The 23993-nt window shown below is 36.5% G+C and overlaps 1 protein-coding gene across 11 annotated transcripts in view; it reads right to left on the bottom strand.

Annotated features, from left to right (window-relative positions):
- Window positions 1–23993, bottom strand: part of RUFY3 (RUN and FYVE domain containing 3) — a 71547-nt gene that overhangs the window by 41548 nt on the left and 6006 nt on the right. For 2 of the 11 annotated variants that reach the window (XM_067557021.1, XM_067557026.1), the window contains exons 1-2: window positions 18938–19532; window positions 4091–4144 (exon numbers count right to left, since the gene is read on the bottom strand). The exons of 8 other annotated variants lie outside the window; for them this stretch is intronic. In XM_067557021.1, the coding sequence (XP_067413122.1) occupies window positions 4091–4144; window positions 18938–19115 (232 nt within the window). In that variant the 5' untranslated portion in view covers window positions 19116–19532. Of the gene's footprint in view, window positions 1–4090; window positions 4145–18937; window positions 19533–23993 lie in introns of those variants that run through there. One more of the 11 variants, XM_067557027.1, reaches the window with a different exon arrangement.

Genomic DNA, 23993 nt, shown 5'->3' on the forward strand with positions numbered 1-23993 from the left:
TCAGTCAGCATCCTGGTTCATTTGTGTAAAACCAATTAATTTTAGCAGCTCAAACTACTGAACATTGAATTCTGGTATAATTTCAAGTGCATCTAGAGAGACTACATCCGTTGCTAGTCTAATAAATAGAATTTCTACCTGCGGAATTTCTCTAATTTTAATTTTTCTTCTGGCAGCTGCTGTTGTGACACTTTGCACCATGTCAAAGGTGTGTAAAGTCCTCTGGAAACACTGCAGGAGACTGAATCAGCAGGACAGGAAAAATTTATGGAAAGTATAAATTTGCATCTCTCTTTTGAAGAATTCTTGTATTTCTCCTTCTCAACATGCTTCGCTTCTTACGGTTTAAGATCTTTTATCTGCCTCCAAATACAAATACAGTTTCTGCCAGTTAACAGTGTACACTCTATAGCAGTGATCAATGGCTTGTTCAAAATGCACTGAAATAATTTAGAAGATGAGCTTACATTAGCAAATTACAGTACAACCTCATTTTTCTAGAAGTAATGAAGGGCATCAGATAAGTTTGGACAATCAAGGGAATTTTTCAATGTAATTAAGAGACACTCAGGGACATGACACGTCTAAGTTACAGGGAATTTCAAATAACTGAGGCTGTACTGACAATCTCTCCAGAAGAATATTATGCAAAGTACTAGTAGTTAGAATGGAAAATAAAATAGCTGTAACAGAGTTATAAGAAAGTTATAAAATCCAGTGTCTTGCAGGTCCCCATGTAGACAAGCCAACTCAAAGTTAAGATTAATTAACTAAAGGAGTGAAGCTAAAACACATGACACCCATGTGGACATTCTCATTCATAAGTAAAGTGGTCTTACATTCGCTGAAGGAGTAAACTAGACTAAACTATAGCCACTTTACTTGTGAATGAGAGCAGCCAAAGAGCTACAATGCTCTTTAACTTCAGTTAATTCAGCTGAACTTCCCTGATGGTCCCCATGTAGACATGTTCTCAGTTTCTAATCTTTCATCAAGCACTACAGTTCACTGGCTGCTATTTTAGGGAAAAGGAATACAAGTGGGAATAAACTCTCGGTGCACCACATATGCAAAGATGTTCTCTTAAAGGTGACCTGTAAAGGAAAAAAAAAATAGGCTTGTGACTTGTTTCTTTACAATGGAAGAAAGCATGTGTGTGTCTCTTTTGCAAAAAGTTCTTTTTCTTCCTTCTTCCTTTTTTTACATTATAAATTCAAGTCTTGTCTACCCTGAACAACTAGGAGTAATTGGGAAAACAGATAGGATAACAGCACAGATAGGAAAGAAAGGAAATCTGATTTGCTGAGAGGGGAAGTAATTTTTATTCAGACTTTTTTTTTTTTTTTTTTTTTAGGATTTTTTAATTTGTTTTTTGTTAACGTCTATTTAATTTGCACACATGTCCTTTGTTAAGGATTTAGCAGTCTACCTCTTCAGTTAAGGATTGGGAAAGCTTCCTATACATGAGTCATCCAAAAAGAGTCTTTTCTCCAAAAAACAGTACAGGGAGAATGGGGGGGGATGATATCTCTAATATATCTCAAGGAAAAAACAAGCAAGAGAAACCCGCAAAACGACAGGGTCTCTTTTTTTACATCATGATTGAAAACGTGGCAAACCCAGTGTTTTTTCCTTTGAAGGTGCGACCTTGAATATCCTCTCCATGAAAATATTTTCAAAATCTAGATAACTTTAAAATTATGGTGTGATACCTTCCCCATAATAAGAAGGCACAGATGCATTTAGAATACAATGTAGTTAGAAGCCAAAATATGTAACAAAATGCAACATTAACAGAAAGCCTTATTCACAGAGGGTATGATACACTATTAAAAGCAGCCAGTAAATGTTTTTGTGCCTCAAAATTATTTTCCTGAGCAGCTGTACTATCTGAAAGGATTTACATGATCTGGGACTGCATAACACAGCAGATAACTGAATTAACCCCCTTACCACCCCTCTTAGCTTTCCTTTCTATTTTTCTCCTCACCCCAACCCCCCCCCCTTCAGGAAAACATTCAACTCCCTCCCACCCCCAAGAAGTGAATATGAATGGTATAGTATACACATATGCACATACACATCCCCACGTTGAGAGTTTGTGTTTAAATAATCTTATTGAAAACAGGGAAATGATAACAACAATATTCAATGTTACTGAATATTGTTAATTCTGTATTAAGATATGTACCTATACATGTCAAGTCGATGTAATTGTAACGTCTTATTGTAAATGACCCAAAACATCAATTAAAAAAATCTATTCCTAAAAACAAACCAAAAAGGAGTTTAAAAAAAAAAACACTCTTACACACTTAAGAGGCTCTTATTTTACACACACACACACACACACACACACACACACACACACACACACACACACACACACCCTCCATCTCTCATCAAGCTTGCCTTGGTATCTTGCCTTCATTGCTACAAATTATCAAGGAGGATAAAAATCTTGACAGTTTATCTAAATCAATTTCTTATTTAAATACAATTTTTGTATTTACATGTAGAGTTCTTTACTTTCTTCCTGTTTTATAATGTTAAATTGCTAAACTAGATATTTTATACTTGTTTCTTTAATTAGCTTTCTAATTGTTTGTGACATTTCTGTCTACAATCTGATATTCTACTCTTAAAATGCTAATCTAGGCTGTAAAAGACAAATCCAGGACCACCTCAGCCTCCTTACTAGGAGAACACCACAAACTCAAAACACAACATTGATAAGCAAATCAGACTGTGCTTTATTCATAACCAATATGAGCTTTCAATATACTGAACCTCCACAAGTCAAGAAAGCTGAAATGCTTCCACAAGGCTATCCTTCTCTATAATGGTGTGCAGTCTGAAAATAATGGAACCTGAGCTCCTACGTCATTTACGTACATTCAAAAATCCCATCCTCAGGTGCCTAACTTTGGGCTCCTATTTCTGAAATACTTGGCCTGTGTGTATAAAAAAGTTCACAATTATTGTGCTAAGATAGAAAAGGTCTAAAAAAATTAATTAATGCTGAAGCAATTTTGTTTTAAGTGACAAAGATTTTACCCACTAAGAAAAGATTTTAATAAAAATACATTTTTTTAACCTGGTATGTTGCAAACATTATGCACAGACTTAAATTTGAGTATGAGTATCCCCTTTTTTGAGTAAAGTTATGTACCTGCTTAAACATTTGCTGAGTTGGGGCGTTAATATTTTGTGTTTTGCCTATAGCCATTTTATAACACTCAAATAAGATGCCTATGAGTACAGGTATTTCACAAATGCATTTGTAATTTATTTTGTTATAAATTTTAAAGTTACAATAGCACAAGTTTTCAAGTTTGTTGTAGAAAGCCTCAGCCTGATTCAAATCCACAATTGATTAAAATTGAGAGATTTTAATCAATTATATAAATTGCTTTGATTTATATAGCTCTACCCTGTAAATTTACATTACAACTATTGTATGCAGTGTTGCTGTAGCCCTGTTGATCCCAGGATATTAGAGAAACAATATTACAACCGTTGGCTCACGAAAATGACAGCATTTATCAAGGTAAAGAAGTTACTCCCACATCTTTTACCGTTTCCATTATTGTCTTATCTTCATTTTATGTCTTTACACACAGGAGCCTTAGCTGCTTGAGAGGTATGACAAATACAAATTTATTATTAAGCAATATTAATTGCTCTTGTTTTTCATTTTTTTTTTTTTTTTTAAATTAACAATAATTTAGAAGGCAAGACTGTCCTGATAGGACCAATGTCAAGTTAGAGCAAATTTGGAACCAAAAAGCCTTCACAATATCTTTTCAAAAGTAAATAAATTACACTAAAAATACATACACATATGCTTATTGTGACCGAGGATATTTTCTTTAGAATCTTAACAGTAGAACTACACATCAATATCAGAAAGCAACTAGTCCAGTATATTTAGTCTGGGAACCCAGTTCAATCAGACAAGCACATTTGCAGAGCCACAGTTATTGCCTTTGCATAGGAATAGTGTAGCTGGTGCTCAGGATCAAAGTAACACATTAAAAGCCAATTAAAAGCGGAAATAATAGCTGAAAGATGTTGGTGTGGCACGCACCTTCAGTATCATCACGCAATTGCTCCACCAAATCTGTCAAATCCTCCCAAGAGTCTTTGCAAACAGCAAAAAGAAAGGAAAAGAAAGATAAAATGTCATGCAAGCCATGATCTAAAGGAAAGATTCAAAATCAAGATATAGGAAAGGGAAAAACAGAAAAGGAGATTTCTGTAATAATACAAGACTCACTTTGCAGTAGTAAGTTTTGCAATTCAAAAGGATTTATTACTCGGCACAAAGTAATATAGCAAGGCTTTATTAGCAAAGAGAAATATTAATTACAGTTAGTAAGGTTTGGGGATTTCTGTTTAAGTCTTAAGGCTGATACTTTTATAAAGCATTTATTAAAAAGAAAATCCAACAAGAAATCTGTATATTTTTATTTTAGAACTATAAAAATCAAAGTACTGTAGTTCTCATATTAACTTCATGCAACTTCAGCATCTGCCTCAGTCCTCTTTCCATCTGACCACCTAAATATACCTACAAATGAAAAACAAGCCCTATAAACATTTTGGTTTTTTAGAACAAAATGCATGCAAAACAAATTGGGCTAGAAAGGACCATAACTCAGATTTCTAATATGCTGCATATATGCCCAAGGTGACTTCAATCATGTCACAATTCAAATTGTGTCACACAAATGAGGGTGCACAGACATCTTCATAACTGACATGTCTCTTACTCTGTGCTGCAATTCTGCTCAGACAACTGACAGGCAAGGGGGAGGAGATAGAGATCCTGGCAGAGAAGTGAGGAGGACAGAAAAAAAAAACCAACCCTGTCTTAACATGCCCAATACTTCTCTGTTCTCAACACTATAAAACAGTTACCAAACTCCAGCATTTATACTCAGCATAATTCTGGGCTTCATACTTACATTGTCTTTCCTAGAACACCAATTTGCAGTTATGTTGGGTGTTTGAGGGGTAAAGAAGGTTGAATTCCTCTTGTAGGCCAAACTCTGGCAAGATACTGAGCAAAGTACACATTCCACTAATACCTCTTTCCTGCCCCCGTCCCCCCAGAAAGCTACAACTAATCTCCTGTTGATTTGTAAATAGCAAAGACAGTCATAACCTGCATATAAAATAAAGTGAAAATGTGGTAGAGATCCTAAAATTATTGGGCACAAGATAAGTCTCCCATATCATAGTTTTATTGACCAACCTTCATATTCTAAAACTCAACAGCTCATTCTAATCCTTTTTTGCAAATTAGTTTAACACCCGAATTCTTGTATTTTCCAGATGTTCAGTTTTTCTTATTCTAAAGCAAAGCTGTTGCATATATTGAGAGTGATGGAGTGAAGCTGCACTTCAATTTTCTTAGGACATATTCTTTATAAGTATTGGAGTTAGTGTCATTCAGTAATTTAATATTTGTAAAAACAACAAGAGTTCTGTAGCACTTTAAAGACTAACAAATTTAATTTCTGCAGGCATAAGCTTCCGTGGGCTGTAACCCACCTCGTCAGATGTAAAGAATAGAAATCACATAAGAGGCATATATATACATATGCAAGGGAAGTAACAACAATGGGGAAGGTGGATGAAAGCAGTAGTTGAGGCCTATTCACAACCATTGATTAGGAGGTGAAAATGTGTGATCAGTGGCAATTCTTAATATTTGTAGGAAACACTTTATATAAATAAACTATATTATTTAAAATAAGAAGGGGCTAATAGCTATTGGCATTAAGTTTTTGGTTTAAATAATAAAAAAAGTCTAGTAATTCTTGTTAATTAATAGGATTTACAAGCATGGGTAAAGAACAGCTTTAGCCCCTTATAATTCCCTAATCCTTATTTACATACATTTAAAGAAGTTCCAGAGGTCTTGAGTCACATACACATCAACATCAGAAACAGATGACTAAACAAAGATTCATTTCTTTGTACAAATATTCTTAGTAACAAAGAATAAATGAGGAAAAAACCCATGTTAAAAATTTCCAAATATAATAGTTAAGAAAAATGTCCTCTACTCATCAGAAGATTTTTAATACACTTTTTCCTTTTCCTCTGCTTTGATTTGTCATTTTCCTCCCCACCCCATTTAACAAATGCACACTACAAGACACTTGTGAATCTCAATTCTATACTTGCTTTTTCTCCCCAAACCTCTGTAAGACTTGAGGTTGTTTTCAGCTAACAAGTTGTAGGTCAAAACTCATTTAAATGGCTAACGAGCATACCTGAACCTCAAGGACAATGGCTAGTGTAAGCATCCGATGGCTCAGAAAGCCAGATGTCCTCTTAGTGATTCTAATTCCAATGAGAATGGCACATTTGCATTTAGAATTTCTGTCTCTTCTGCCACCTATCTGTAAGGACCCCCCACCTTCTTTCTCCACCCTATCCCCACCCTGAGGGTAGCCCTAGCATCCTTGATGTCAGTAGAGTGATTAAAGTGTCTCTGCATGTATGTAATGACCATTATCACTGTTGTTCTCTCCGGATGGGACAATGTCTGTATTTGTAAGTGAACAGATAAAAAATGTTAAACGTACTATGTAATCGATAAGGAAGCATATATAATTGACCACTGAAATACCATGAAGTTGAAGCTGATTTATCAGACTTCCTGGTATCGTGAATAAACCTCTTCAGTATTGTCTGTGCTGCCTGATTCTTGGAGAAAGAGGTGTAAAGCACAAAGGATTCTGTCTTCTCATGCCCCCCATATCTAAAACCCACGATAACAAAATACTTTCCTCCAAACCCTAGGCTTTGCTGTTATGATCTTCTGGTCCACATGCCTGCTGATGACTGCACAAACAACAGATTCTATTTCTTATCACTGTTTTTAAAGTTAGATATTAAAGAGTGTCTTCCTGCTGTGACCTTGAGATATTTCCACTGTTTTCTTTAGCTATTAATGCACAAAAATATCTCCCAACGCCAACATATGAACATAGGAATCACCATATCAGGTCAGATCAGTAAAGTCCAACTAGTCTAGTATTCTGTCCGATGATGTTAGCCAGTATACTTCAAAGGAAGGTGCAAGAAACCTTTCAGTGGACATCGCATGGGCCAAATCTGGCCCACTGGCCATATGTTTGACACCACTGAGCTAGAGTTTTTCATAAAAGCATAGATATTAAAAACAGACGCACAAAAAGTTTGCATGGAGATGTAAAGATGAAAAACCTCATTTCCAGGGAATTTTTTCATACACAACCATAAGTATCAATCCTACTCACTTTCAGAGCAGGGAGCAGCATGTGAGCTGCATAAATTTGAGCTGACAGCTGAAGCTAAAGGGACCATTAGCTGCATGAAACCAAATTAATGAGAGCGAGCGTGAGAGTGAGTGAGCAAAAGAAAATTGGTACTAAGAGAAACTGAATCAACTTAGAAATTACACTTTTGTCTAAAATCTTATTACTACAAGTAACACCTAAAATTAGTTTTAAAAAGTTAGAGCAAAATGTTTCTATTTTTCCCGTTTATTTCTTTGTTCACTTGACAGCAATGTGTGTATTGTCAGTTTCTATGTTAACATCATCAGTAGTTTTCTCCCATTTCTGTGGTGGGCCTTTCACACAGCAAAAAGGAAGAGAACATTTTTTAAAGACCGGAACATTCAAAATCGGAAACACTGTTGTAGTATGTGAAAATACTTAATTTTTTTTTAATTACATTATTTCATCTTCATGGCATCTAACAATTTCTAACTTTGACTGCTTTTGCCAACATCAATTTAACCCTATCACAATGTTCCAAGTCTTATTTACTGTATAACAACCCAACTAAAAGTATAGAAAGATTAAGACTTCAAGACTGAAAAAAGTTTCACAGTTCAAATTAAAATCTTGAAAAGTCTAATGCTATGGATTTTTAATATTAGATAAAAAATAAGTCTACTGTGAAGCTTCTTTGCTTTGGAAAAGCATAGGAAGAAAAAGGCTTTAAGGTCAGATTCACATTACAAACATTTAATATACTAAGTATGAGTGCTGCCTGTATTATTTTAAAGAGAAAAAATATGGTGACATTTTAAATTAAGTCTATCTTCATCTATTTTTCAAACCAGAGAAGTGTTGCTACTTCAATACACAGTAGAATTTGCTGGAGGGTAAAAGTTACTAACTGTGCCACAGAACACACATGCACACTACTTAAAAAAGTTAGAAAATTAAAAGGCTGTATGAACTGAATCAACCCCAGGACATAAGTGATAATTTCTGGCAATATGTGTATGTTTAATATATCTACTTTGCCTATTAATGAGTAATAAACGGCTCCATTGCAGCACACAGTACTGCATTCATCAGAATTTTTTCCCCCACTATCTTCACACTAGTGTCAAAGAATCTTCTCCTTTTTTCAAGTTTTCCTTTAGTTACTTAACACAGTTTGTAAAGACAGTTTTGTCCATTGTATAAAGATGATTTTAAATAAATTCCACCCGACTGTTTTAAAAAGTGTTCAGAAAAATTAAGTGAATGAGTAAGGAAAATGTGCAGGCAATGAGAGAACATGAGTGTGTATGAAAGGACAGCTGTGCCACCATTTCGTTTCTACTATGCAGAACCTTATGAAATGGTGGCTACTCCTGAAGGGCCTGCATATATTTCCATTACAAAATCCTTTGTCCCATCCTTGCCTTTACAAGGGTGGATCATTCAAATTTGTTATTTTTTCCTTTAACATTCTAAAGCAGACATAATATTTAAAGGTCATGTATAATGAAATTCATAATAAGCATTGGAGGTAATAATGGAGCTTGATCATACGTATGTTCTCCTGTATGAGCAGTGGATTTAAGCAAAAAATTTTAAAAAGCAGAAAATACTAGGGCATTAAAAAAAGCTGCATTTTCACAAACAAATAAAAATTAAGATTAAAAAACCGCAAAAGGGACTCAGTCTCCAATAAGTTTATGACAGCTCTGTTGACTGTTAACATATCAATATTTAAAAAAAAACAACAAAACAATTAGTGATGAGAAATGATAAATAACAGTTGGGTACAGTTTTCTAAAAGACTGAAATTATTATGAAGCCAGACAAGGGTTGAGATAGAAACCCCTTAAAAATATTTTAAATCAAGGAATCTACAATGCCAGTGCCTACGCCCAAGCCCATTGTGGCTCTATCCACTTTAGTGTAATGCTTTCACAAACACAGAAGTTCATTCATTCCCTTGCCCTGTGTGCTGTGAAGAAAAGACAACGTAAATTGTGACAGACTGGTCAAGAAGACCGCACAAAGGGAAAACTGTTAAGTAGCAAGATTCCATAGCACTTCACAGCCTCAAACCATGCACACACAAAGAAGGAGTTGACTAAAAATTGAGAAAGGAGTGTTTATGACCTGTAACATGGTGGGAAGAACTAGTTAAATGAAATATCTGGTTTGATTTATGTTTTTCTGATTAATGATTTGTGGGAGGAAATGGATAGCAACAAAGCCTAAAGCCTGGAACATGTGTTCCTTTCAGTTTCTTCATTTAAATATCTAACATATGCCCCTCATAAAAAGCTGGGTAAAATCCCATAAGCACTCTTTTGCACACAAATAGCTATATACTTCAAATCAAGCAGACTTCAAAAACTGTAGTTTTAAAAAATGAACACAGGGCATGGGATAACCCCTCTCTGCTTGAGTGCCTATTCAAAGGTATCAAGGGGACACGGCAAGTAGTATTAAAGTTCCTTTAAGCCGCGACTTCTTGTATCGAGTCCACATGGTAGAACACTGGGCTCTGTGGCTTCCACCACGATTTATTATTGTCATCTATCTTCTGTGGCTCATCTGTGCAGACCCACTGTATTTTCTAGCACTGTTTTCTGCTGACGTAAGAGAATGGCTCGTCACAATTTAGTACAACACTGTGGCATTTGTGAGGAATAGAAGTCCTCATGAAAATTCACAAAAAAAAGTGTTAGCCTTAAAATGTAATGTCAGAATCACATTCCTCTGAACATGGTTTAAATGGAAATAAATATTGTGTACATCTCTTATGCCCTTAGCAAACATTTGAGAACCAGAAAGGTATGCTACATTTAAAAAGGACAAACACAAACAAAAAACCCACCATCATGCTGGAAAATGAAATTTTAATATGATGTGGGAAGTATTTAAGCAAACGTGAAACTGAGGGCCCTTAAGCCAGCTTGTTGTTACCTACTATGAAATGCCTGACCCGGAAACATTCATTTAAAATAGCAATAATGAATATATACAAAATTGAAGAAATACTGCTGACAAAAAGTGATCAGGGAATCTATGGACTAAGCTGGAGAAGACAGCAAGTCTAGGTGCATTTCAAATCAGAATTCACACAAAAAGAATGGTTGGAAGAATTAAGGGTTTACAAAAATCCAAGAGATTTGGAGTTATTTTTCAGTTCCTTTTCTTTCCCTTTCACCACCATATGCAGGGTGGATATATGAAAGTTAGCAGACTGCTCAACATTAAAGTTACGCAGAATTCAAAAGTTTTCTTTCAAAAGATCTCATTTCAACTTATTCAAAATACTGAGAAAATACCTATTTTTGTATTAAACAGAAATTAAGAGGTTTCATATTTTATTTATGTAAACTTACTTTATGCCCGACAAGTCCCTTTTCCACTTAAAAATAATCTAAAATATTTTAAGCCTGGGCAATTTTCTTGGAAGTGGGCCAAATTTTCCTATTTGTAACAAAACATGAAGAAAGCATGAAGTACTTTGCATTTGTCTATGAATATTTTACATTCGTCCACTTAACATCTGTGTATATCAAACTGAGTTGTTCTGTTACACTTTCACAGCAAGTAAGTAAATAAAACAAAAGAAAAAGGATGGAAACAGAGTGGAAAAATTATATAATCGAAAACACTAGTAAAATGTCATTACAGGCCAAAAAGGGTAGACTGTGGAATTCTTAATTTTGTTTATACAAACAAAAATCAAAAGCTTTCCTGAACATATATTAAGGACAAAAAGGAAAAATGCCTTAAAAATCATTAAGTTGGCTACAAAGTGTCAATTACAAAAACACCACAGACTTTTGAAACCACAGACTTTTGAAACCATCTTCCTTGTCTCACATTATAGTTTGTAGAGCTTCCAAGAGAAACTCTACAAACTCATCCTCCATGAACCCAACGCAGGGACCTTCTACATGCTTCCCAAGATACACAAACAAGGGAACCCAGGCAGACCCTTCATATTTGGCTCCAACACTCTTCCTGAAGGAACATTAGGACTCATAGAAACCATCCTCTAATCACTGACCAAACAAAGAGCCAGCTTCCTTCAGGACACAACTCACACTTCCTCCACAAACTCCGCAACATTCACAACATCCCTTAGAACTTGCCATCAAGAATGTCACTTACCTATACAATAACATCATTCACGATGGCATAGCTGCCTGACTCCAATATGTACAAGACACTAGACAACCCTCAGATATTCACCCCTCAGACATCACCAAACTCATCCTCACCCATAACAATTTTACATTCAACAACAAACACTGTCTAAATTGTGGGCACAGCCATGGGTACGAGGATGGCTCCCCAATATGCCAACCTCTTAATGGGAGACTTTGCAGAAGAATTTCTGGACAAATGCACCACGAAACCAATGATATATATTGATGATATTTTCATCCTCTAGACAAATGACCTAAACACCCTCAGTTTTTACCACAACTTCAACAAGCACCGATCAACCAATAAGCTCTCTCTAGAATGCTACCACACTAACATCAACTTCCTGGACACCATGAACAATGGAACACTTCAGATATCTGTATACAAGAAACCCACAGATCACCGCACCTATCTTCATAGATCCAGTAACAAACCCAAACACATGGAGCAATCTGTTTTCTACAGCCAGATGCTCAGATATCACACAATAAGGAGAGAAGAAAATCCAGGATACACATCTTCGCACCACATTCACCAAACAAGGACACACCACCAAAGAAGTAGACTGCATCATGAAATGGGTCACCCAAATACCCTAATAGAACTTGCTTCAATACATAAATAAAACCCCCTTGACTGCACACCCTGAGTTATCATCTACTATCCTACTCTGGAACCCATAGGGGTATCATCAAAAAACCACCACCCATATTTGATGGGGATCCCATCCTGATAGAAATCTTTCCTGAACCCTCTCTTATGGACCTCAAACAACCCTTGCAAACCTTTCCAAGCTCATCACCACAAGCTAGCTCCCCACACACCAGGACACATCAACTGAAAGCGGCACTAGATCCTGCCAGAACCACAGATGTAAAACCTGCAGACCTATCTCCACTGCTTCAACGATCAATATCCACCACAACACATCTTGAATGAACTCTCACAGGAAAATGACAGAAAAAAAATCACGTGGGTGAACACTTTTCACAAAGCAAACATTCTGTATCTGACCTATCAGTCTTCATCCTCAAAGGAAATCTGCACAACATTTTCAAAAAATGTTCTAGTATTTCTGGTGAAGACATACTGTCTCAAACTAGTTTTTGCTTTTCTCACACAATGTTGTCACCCTTTGTTTTAGTATACTTGTTGTTTAGCATGCATCATTTTGCTTTTAGAGTGCCATGATCATGGACTTGCACTTGACATTGAGCAAAGATTTGCACTCTGTATATAATTCAGGAAAGTCATACATCTGTAATAAAATGAAAGGGAATGAAAAAAGCTGTTTAGGAAAGAATGAGAATCAGTACTCTCATCATCCCCTCAACCGCACACATGCAACTCCTTTTGAGATCAACTGGAATTGTCCATTATGGGCAAGTAATGGTATAACTGGGCTCCTGTTCTATTCCCATCTTTACCAATGACTCACTGCATGATCTTAGGCAAGTCACTTAACCTCTATCCACAATCCCCCCATGTGTAAAATGGAGAGAACAGTACTTTCCTATACTACAAATTGGAGGCTTGATTCATTAGTGTCTGTAAAGATCTTCACAGTCCTTGGATAGAATTGCCATGTAAATGCAAATATTCTTTAAGAGATTCTTCAAAAGGTGTTTTATCTTGCAAAAATGCAATCAATTTTCTTTCAAGAACACAGAGGCTCCCTCCTATTGTTTCAACCAAGAGTTTAGACTGCACTCATCACCATCAGCAAAACATGTTGTAATTTCCTGCATATCTTTTTGGGTATGAATAACCAAAGCCAAGTCATCTGCAAAGAGACGCTCCCTAACATACTCTTCTCTCACCCTGGTGTTAGCACATAACCTGGCCAGATTGAATAGCTTGCCGTCACTTCTTGTACGTACATAGATGCCAGTGCTGAGATTTGCATTCATGCTTGAGAGCACTGCTGCAAGGAATAAAGTGAAGAGGATTGGAGTAAGCACACAACCATGCTTCATCCCTGTCAAACACGTCAAAAGCTTTTGCGAAATCGACAAAAACCACATAGAGGTCTTTGTGCTGCTTTACACATCTCTCTTGTAGTTGTCCAAGAGAGAATATCATGTCATTTGTTGATCTTCCTGCTCTGAAACCACACTGACTCTCAGGTAGCACTTGCTCTGATATTATCTTGAGTCTATTTAGTAGTATCTTGGCAAGAATTTTTCTTGCTACTGATAGAAGAGAAATACCATGATGATTTCCACAATCTGATCTATCATCTTTGCGCTTGTATATAGTGATGTTTAATGTGTCTGAAGTCCTGGGGAAGTTCTTCTTTCTCCCAACCCATGTTGTATAAGTGAGTAATTGGGACTTCAATTCTTGTCCTCCATGCCTATACATATCGGAAGGAATCCCATCTTGTCCCGATGCCTTACCACCCCATGCGCTCTTAATAGCCTTTTCCAGTTCATCCGTACTAATTGGACAGTTGAGATCACATTGGGTAGATAGTTCGTTCAGAGTTTGTTACATCAGGATCCACATTTCTTGTTTGGTTCAGCAAGGTGGCAAAATGCTTTTAAGACATCTGTTGGTGATGTCTTATCTGTCAGTAGTTGGTTTCCATCAGCTCTCTTTATTGGGGTGATGGTGTTACTTCATGGTCCGTGCACTTCTTTAAGAGTGTTATAGAGCCCCATGGGGGCATTTTTACCAGCTAGTGCTTCTATTTCTTCTGCTTTGTTACTCCACCAGTTACATACAACGTTTAAGACAGAAATTACTTTTAGAGGCTGAAGAGTTATACTAAAGCTAACCTGGAGTTTGATCCTACTCTCATTTAAGTCACAGGGACAGATTCTGCTCTGTTACACCAGCAAAATTCAGAGCAATTCTTCTGAAGCAAATGGGGTTACTACTGATTTATACTGGTATAACTGAGATCAGAAACTGGCCCCAAAACTGTTTTGCCTTTGGCTTAAGTAGGAGCAGAAACAGGCCCTTTGTTATTATAGAAACTAATATTTCTGCATGAGGGGGTGGTTTTGGTTTTTTGTTTGTTTTGTTTTTAAATATCAGTGGCTGAGCAATGTTTTGGCTGAAGCTACTGCATTACCATGATGTCCTTATATTCCTGAAATATTAGCTCCTGTCTGCCCCTCCACCTCAAACCATAAAATCAGTTTGAAACTAGAATATTTAAGGGAATTCTAATGCAATTCAGAGGCTCCTGAACAGAGGAATGACAGAAAATCTCTCTTCATTAATAGTGAGCACCCACCGCGCTAAACCTCCGTACCTCACTCTGTTTGATAAACTAGTATTACACCCATAAAGGTTCCACTTTTATACATATTCTCCGTCTAGTCAAAAAAATCTTAACATCCTGTATATTCACATGATATTTAGTGCTACTTTTAAACTGTTCTTCTGATGTTTGTCTCACTGAAATTATCAATATGCAATGTTTTGGGGGGACATACAAAATCAGAATAATTGATAACTGCCTTCAGTTGCCTGCTTTATGTTTAATACACATTTTCTAATTAAACTTGCAGTAAGGCGTCAACAGCAAATGACAAAACAAAATGAACTTACACTGCTTCTCTGGACCATTAAAAAAATTAACATAATATATTTTGTAACTTGCTGGTTACCACAAATCCTGGTCTCACAGCTTCAGAACAACTAAAAGAAATCAGGAACTTTTTAGAAAGAATTTAAATAATTTTGTAGCCAGTCACATAGAGGTAAATTTGAAAATTAAGATGCTCTAGGACAAACCTCCTGAGAAAATTGGGAGCCTAAGAGAGGAGATGCTGGAAACTACTAAAAGCTCCAATACAGACCAGCAGCAGAGTCCTCACAGGAAGTTATAGGAGGGCAATACAACATATAGTATAGTCTACATAAATAATAAATCAAAATTCACTAAACTAAAGCTCTCTTCATTGAGTTTTCTCTTACTGTGTCTGTCATTCTCTCTACTTTTCCATCCTTCTTTTTATTCCCTCTCTATTTACTGTCCCTTCTTTACTCTGTCATTGGAAATTAATACATTTTGTTCCCTAGCTTCCCTTCCTTTACAAATACAACACTCCCTCCTGTTTCTTATTTCCACTCCCACTATTTTGCTGTCCATCTGTGACATGAGGACACCATTAACGTAGGGGAGGAAGTTATTACTTATGTTATCATAGTGCCTCTGAACCCCAGTCATGGACTAGGACCCCCATTCTACTAGGCCACTGTACAAACAGAACAAAGGATAGAATGTGAGTTCTTTGGGGCAAGGACTAAGGAGAAGACAAGAGACAACAGATGGACCCGATGAGTCCAGGTAAAGGAAAGAGACAATATTGGTCACTGTGCAGCACACCAGCAGCCTAGCCATTGTCAAGTTTTTTGTTACCATCACAGCAAAGGAGCGTTTAGAGAAAGGATTTGAAGGAGGATAATGAGGTGGTTTGTGGATATTTACTGAAGAGCTCCTCCCAAGTGCGAAGGGGAAATACCACAAAGTTGCTTATTTGACTATTTAATGGATGAGCGAGTTGAATATTTAACTAGTGACCCCCATTGGCCATTTAGAGGTGGAGGTTGGCCTTTCAATAGAAAATGAGAGATGATGGATAATGTCATGATAGGGTGTGAAGGGCCTTGTAAGTGAAGACAAGTAACTTATGTTTGATGCAATAGATAAGAGGGAGCTAGTAAAGGAATGCAAAGAAAGAGATGAAATGGTCTTGGGGAAGCAGTCTGGTGCCAAGGCAGACGCCCATCCCGCAGTCTAGGTTGCCAAGCCTAATGTCTCTGGAGCAAGGTGGGATTAACTATCTACCTTCATTTGTGGTACTGCATGATAGCTATTTTTGTGGGTGTAGCTGCAGAAATGCATAGTAGGAAAGAGGGTGGAGACTACACTAGCATAAAACAGCTCACTTCTTACAGATGGGGAGAGATTTTGGAAGAAACTCTTGGGAAAGAGCAAGGGTTTGAACGACAGACTGGGATTCTCAATACCCTACTGCTTGAGGACTCTCCTATTTTTCAATTATTTGGAGCTTCATTTTATAAAGGCTTTTTTTTTTTTTTCTTTTCTTTTGTACCGAAGAATTGCCGCCTTTTGTTTTTGTCATTGGGTGAAATACACCTTTTAGTTTGCACCAAAATCCTCATCTCCCTACTTCATATTTAGGGAGATATCTTCAGCAAGTGTCACCCAGTACCACACCTATATCTCTCCAGCTTCCTTTCAGCATTGCCCAGTCTTGTTCTCTCACCTCCACTCTCATACCCAGTGTCCGAGTGTTTGCAGCCTTCATAGTTCAATCCCTCCCAGAGTCCCTTTTTTCATTTGGGAGAGGAGAGTAATGCCAGTGCTTTGACAGCATACTAACACTATGGTAAATGTTGTGTCAGCACTTCCATTATAAACCAGGTTTTCCTGGGATTCTCACCTCTGCTAAAAAAGTGATCTGGGCCCGGACCCAAAGTGTTGTCCATCCCCCGAAAAATAAACTAGTCTTTTTAAATTACAGAAATATAGACCTCTATAGAATGTCAGTTTTATGATACGAATGTATCTCAAAAAGAAATTTAAAAAACTGAATATGTCTATGGAATGTTCCATGATATTTTCTAATAGCTTCTGATACTTAAAAGATAGTTATAACAACTAGATTTGAAAATTAGTTACTGTGCATGCAAAGTCATTACTTTGGTAGAAGATTTTCTTTCAGTATTAATGCTTCAAGTTGTCTTTAGAGGTATTTACATTGTATGAATTGGTACACAAATCATATTAAGTAAGTAGGATATATTTTCAACATATTATGTGAATAGTACTATTGAGTCAATATGAAATTTGTTAAGCAGATAACAGCCAAAATTAGAATCATCCAAATTCTACTCTAACATTAACTTTGGGGTTTATATGCAATGGGACCTGGACCTAAACAATCTATGGGTTACAGAATCAAGACCTGACTGAATAGATTACAGAATCAAGACCTGACTGAATAAGTTTTTCAAAGCCAAAACAACTCTCCTGTTTTCCCATCTCCACTACTAGAAATATCCCAAGTTTCCCAAAACAGCATTAATATGATGTACTATAAACAGCTGAAAAGGGAAACTATGGTCTATCACACCAATCTACACTACTACTACAAAAAAAAATGTTCTACGAAAAGCAAATACCATGAGAGAAAAATAAAAAATTCAAAGAGCAGTTGAGTAACATTAAGGCTGACACACAGAGACAAGAGTAAAGAAATTCAAAGGCAAGTATGTCAGTTCATCCTTACATCTCCCATTATTTGTACAACTTCAGGTATTGTAGGAGTCTGAAACGTGTGTGCTGCAGCACCTAAGCACAATGGGACACACTTAAGATGGAGTTTCAGTCTCTTATTTTGAAGCTTCTTGCTATTGTCAGCCTTTGTGAGTAAATCTGAGATAATGGCTTTCTGTCCCTGAAAATGTTGACAGGTGAAGTTTAAATGATCTATTTTTATCTGGGAGAATCTTATTCAGTTTCAAGAGCAATTCCACACAAAAAAAATCCCGTCTAGAATAAGATGTTACTATTTGAAAGTGGCAATGTAAAGTGGCTTGGCATGGATTTACATTATGATAATTACTGAATAAGGGTTAGGGGCCTAATACTGAAAGGTATACTCCAATTGGGGTCAGTCATTTCAATGGGAGTTCAGAACTTTGCAAGATTCTTGTGATGACAAATAAACAGAGTAAGATGCTTCCATGCATTATTTACCATTATTATTTTTTGGAGGAGAATGTATGTGGGTTTTGTTTTGTTTTTTATTTTTGCTGGTTCTTTTTATTTCCCAACTTCACTGTACTTGTCCTGGACATGAAATTGCTTTCACCACCAGCTAGAACACAACTAATTATTAGTTCCCTTAGAAAATTGAAGGCAGAAATATGTTTTATGTATCCATATTCCAGGCTTCAAAGCCATCTTAAATAATGGCACAAGATCCCTGATAGTATAACCTGATATGAGATACAGTTGCACAATCCCTTGGAGCTTTCCAACATTTCTCCTCACATCACATATTAATCAGAATTTTGTTGATGCTGTCAGTTTACAAGACAGCTGCAAATTTCTTAATAACTGATGTTTAAAGAGGGATATCAAGATAAAATGCATCATTATTAACAATACTCAGGTTGTTTTCTTCATGTGCTAATATGATAATACAGAACCTCATATCTTATGATGCAACTTTGGGTTTCTAAAAATCAAAAAACCACAACAACATATCTTTGAACCTCTAGAAATAAATGTGATTTTAAAAGATAAATCCTGACAAGATTCTGAAATATTATATATATAATTTTGGCTAAGGCATATACAATTTTTTTCATATTTTCCAGAATATTATGTAAGCCCTTGAATGGTGAAGCCCCACCCCCTCACACTCTGTAGTTGTAACAATGAGATGGCTGCGGGGCTCACAAGGTAGACAATTTGACCATACCTTCATGGGTAGGTTCTGGGTCGGGTGTGAGTGAGATGTCATCCAGCTCACGCAGGCAGAGCCATTCTCCATCCATAGACACTCGGAATTTGCAAAGATAGATAGTCTCCATGGCAGCCTGCGTGATCTTGTCTGTAGTGGGGGTTGGCATATCGCTTTGAGGCGTCAGGGCAGACATGATGACTCAGCTGGTGCAACAAAAAAGAACTAAAAGGAAAAGCCTTCTGATGAAGGTACTAAGAAATACCTTGCTGCGTAAGAACAAATATGCTCAAATCACAGAAACAGCAGTAGCTTTTTCATATATACAGCAAGGTAAAAATGATGTTCCTCTTCTCAGTCTTCTTTCTCTCTCTCTTTCTTCAGCTGTTCTAGATGATATTAATCCTAAGCAACTACAGAAAACCCAATCACTGCATAAAAAAAGCTTCCTTTGCTAGTTACCAAAACTAAGGAAAAAACCCCAAAATAATAGAAGTCTGCAGAAATAGATATCCAGAATTGCTAGAATCACTACTAGTCTCTTTCTCCCCCAGATAAGCCCGGACACAGAGTGCTAATAGGATTGGTTGTGCGCAGCAAGCAGGGTGTTGACCAAAATGGCTGACTAATGAACTGAACTGAAAATTCAGACTCATGTGACCAGCTGCTCAGATCGTAGGGCAAGCAATTCCCAGGATGCTTTATAGATGCTGCTGATGCAGGGAGAGCAATTAGGCTGATCTTGCTCTCATCATCCGCAGCCTCTTTTCAGGCTGTGCTAGTCAATCTGCGATCAGGCGTAATATAATGCACATATTTCTCATCAGTCCCTCATATACTACAAAGGAGTATGGAATATCTATGTGAGGACTACAAAGAGAGATTTGTACTCCTCTCACATGCCCGAGTGCTTCTGTATAAATCAAACTGGAGTACCCACATTTTTAAACTGGGTGTGCAAATTACATCTGAGATACAGCTTCTAATCATTTTGCAAGTTTCTCAAAAACTACCTTTTAAACTAAAATTTCCCATCTAAACAAACAGTACATAGATTTACCCTCTCAGATAGCAAGACAATGTGAACAAGCCTTTTAGTTTTAAGTGTTTGCAGTAATTCAGATTTTAGCCTCCACTTTTTTGTGTGGTAATATACATTATAAAGGCCAGACTGCTAACTAAAAATTAAAATTCTCCATTAAAAACTGGTGCAACTTTGGGTAAGCCTAACGAAAAACTGTTACCACTGAACATGTAGTAAAAACTGAAAAATACTTTTTAAAGAACAAAATGGTAACCCTGCCTGGTACCTTTCAGGTAATTTGACTCCTTGTGCAGTCAACCTTAACATTCTTCCTGTGAGGTGGGAAACTATAGTCTACTTACTCTGTGCCTGATAACTATCAGCTTTGGTCCAAGGTAACAAGTCAGTGATCTCGAAGTCACCACCTAACCAGGATAGTCTACAGGACAGGGACATAGCCACCAGTTACGCAATAACACCAGACAATAATCTCCTCCTCATGTGGTTTTCACTCTAATTTTAAATAAGATTTACATTAATTTCAGTCCTCAGTGGCTGCAGTGTTATGTATGAACAAATTGCCCACATCAACACAAAACAGTAACCTAGAGGTATTTTACATTTAAAACAACATGAATAAAAAGAAATTACATAGAAAACTGCCTTTCCCACCCCCCCAAAAATCAAATTTAAACAGAAACACCTGAATGATGGATGTAGGCTGCACAGAAATTTGTTACAGTTTAAAACAGAAACACATGACATTTCACTACAAAATTCAGTTCCCCAATAAGTATGTCTCATAAAAGGGAACAGAAAACAGTCACCAAGTTAGTTTTCTCCGGATTCACAGAACTGGGAAAAAAAAGGTCAGCAATAGTTTACAGCAGTTATTTCTAACACAGACAAAGCAAAGAAGATGCTTACTGATATCGATGAGGAGTGTGACAACTGACTAGTTAGAATATGTTCACAGTCCCCTTTAAGCTAAAATAAATAGTTCTATAGCATATTATAGTGATGTAATACACATGGCAACAATTCCGGATAGCTTTCTGAGAAAGCAATTTTTTTAAAAACTCAATGTAGTTTACCATGATCATGAAAGAGTATAAAACCATGCAAATATCTCCAGTTTCAACGTTTGGATTTTATCATTACCATCACCCTAAAAACAGAAAATGTCTCCATATTCACGGTGCAAGTCTAGAACAGGTGAAACTTGACCCTTTTAAAGTTTTTGAAAGACAAAGCTGAAAAACTCAGTAAACAGCAAATAATCCTTCAAACTATGTGCTGCAAGATGCTTCAGTTCAACAAAACACCACAGGTATACGCAATTATCCTGCAGATTTGGTTATCCGAAGGTTTGAGGACTTTGTAAAATATAATCAGATAAAATATTTTTAAAAAGATTTATCTTCCTGTATTCTTATAGCCTTAGCACCTTAAGCCAATCCTGCAACTTTACTATCTTGGCACATGACTTACATAGAACATGTTGTCAGCATCTCAATTTACAATTATTAAAAATTATTTTTTTTTAAATCAAATTAATTTCTCTGTATTCTGGTTTGCTTCCTTTAAGCACTGCTCTTTCTGGACAACAAAACTACATGGGTCAGTCTCTCTTTTTCTTGTCAGTCTCTTTTTCAAGTTCAAATACAAGGGCACAATACTTCAATGTTTATATTTTAAGTACTGCAGAGGAATGTTTGAACAACAAACCACTCAGAATTAACGATATAGAAAGCATTGGTATTAGCAATAATTTTTGGTTAAACCTAGTTTTGCTTTGTTGGTACTTTTAATACAAAATCTGAATTTTGGGCACTCAACAGTGGTCCTTAAATGACACTTGTGACATATGACACTTAAAAGGTAGGACAGCTTTACAAAGGTAAAATGCATCTTTTTTTTTAAACTATACCTGGCCTAGAACTCTAATTAGTTTTATCCACTTATCTTCAACAAAGAATAGAGCCTTTGAATATTTTATTTGAAAGATTGGCTGAGTTGTTTTTAAAAGGGATTTCATACAGGTTTTTGAATACATGAGAATTCTTTTAGTGTTCCCTGGAATTGGTATACTCCAAAGTTCTGGTGGAGTCCTGACCTTTTATTTAAAATAAATGTTTAGACCTTTTCTTTGCAAATACATGTTAAGTGTAAGTTGACATCCACAACATTCAAGAGTTCTGAAAGAACAGCGTGGCAAAGCTGCTCACAAAAGTATGTAATGTATGACAAAAATCAGCTACTATACTGGAGGGCAAAAAATGTAATCATCTTTAAAAGAGCACTAGGGGTGGACATCTTGGGATTCACTGCCCAGATAACCTTAATTTAGTACCAACAAAATTGGCTGAAACAACTAAAAACAGAGCTATAAAACACCTAAGTTAACACAATACAATAGGGGCAAACTCATGGCTTCTGTTTAGGAACATTGTGCCTCAAAGTTATCAGAATAGGGAAAAAAAACTGATTTTTTTTGTTTTTCCACAAACACTTTGATATTAAAAAACAAAGCAATCAATCATAGGGCAAGAGGTAAAGCTCTGTCATGGCTCAGAAACTGGTAAAGGGACAGAAAACAAGATGTAGGACTGAATGATGGAGGCAACTAAAAGTGGGTATCACTTTATTAAGATGAAAGTGGCTAGAAAATGTTAAATGTCTTGCAAAAATGCTGGCATTATCAAAATAGTTGAAAGCTAGGAAATTCAGACTAAAGATTATAAGCAACTGACAAACACGGCAGTTTGTAAAAAAAAAATTAAGACAAGAATTTAAAATTTGAATGAGCTTTTCCTAAATGAATCAAACATCTGAAAACAAGCCAATCCATTCTATTTAAAATTTTAACTTTAGATGATAGGACTTACTTTAAACTTTGGTCCCGTATACTAACTATCAACTAAATTAGTCCAATAGAATAGATCAATATTTTCCTTTACTCTCCTTTCTTTTTTGTTACAAAGTGAAAAAAGAAGAACTTTTTAAACTCCAGCAAGTACCTCTACTTTTAAAGTGACAAATCAAGAATTTATCTACTTCAGATGTAGGGGGAAAAGTTTTTATGCACAGACCTCACATATTAATTTTGAGGGCAATACTCTATTTTCTTTGAAATTTTAGTTCAGAAGCCAAAATCCAGGCTTTCAGTAAAAACTGAGCCTTAACCATGGAGAGCCTACCAACTCTCCATACAGATTTGGAGACGGGGTATAGACTAAAATGGCAAAGTTTGGGGATGACAAAATTATTTTGGTTATTCAAGACAGCAGAAGATTGAGGAATTACAAAACAACCTACCAATACTGGGTAAATGGACAACATTGCAGATGAAATTCAATGAATATAACTACTCATGCACAATAATGGCTTCTAAATTAACTGTGACCACTCTGAAAGAAGAGCCAGGCAACACAGCACACAACAGAATAAAAAATGTACAGCATATATATCTCCATGTTTCATGCCAATAGAAAGCCAACCGCTAACCGCCAGGAATCAGGAAGAAGCTTCCCCTATAGACAGTCCATACTTTCCATCACAGGGTTTCTTGTGTGTCCCTCTGAAGAACTGGTATGGCCACAGACAGACGATCAGTCTGATCCACTATGGCAATTCCTATGTTTCCAAATTAAATACATTCTGATAAAAATCAGATTTCCCCATTCCCCAGCTATACCACTTGCAGACAGAACTAAGATCTTGATATTCTGTTCTTGGTGTGCAAAACTTGTTCCTTCACCTTTTAACATGGCAGGATACAGAAAGGCAGGTGGCAAAATAATTGCCCTTTGCATGATATCCCTCATATCTTTGCTCCTGCTTTCAATATCTGTACCTCAAGTGACAATGGCCACATGCCCACCCCCAGTTCAAGAGCTAATACAGCTTCCTCTCCATACACATACACTCCCCAAAACTATCTTTTCTGCACCCACTCTGTAGGTGATATGCTATAAGGCAGAGGTTCTCAAACTGGGGGGCAAACTGGGGTGTATTCTGAGGGGGGCATGAGAAGCTTTAGGGAAAAAA

The sequence above is a fragment of the Emydura macquarii genome, unplaced genomic scaffold (assembly GCF_026122565.2).
Source record: "Emydura macquarii macquarii isolate MOO-44397 ecotype Brisbane River unplaced genomic scaffold, CSIRO-AGI_Emac_v2 contig_1790, whole genome shotgun sequence".
NCBI lineage: Eukaryota > Metazoa > Chordata > Testudines > Chelidae > Emydura > Emydura macquarii.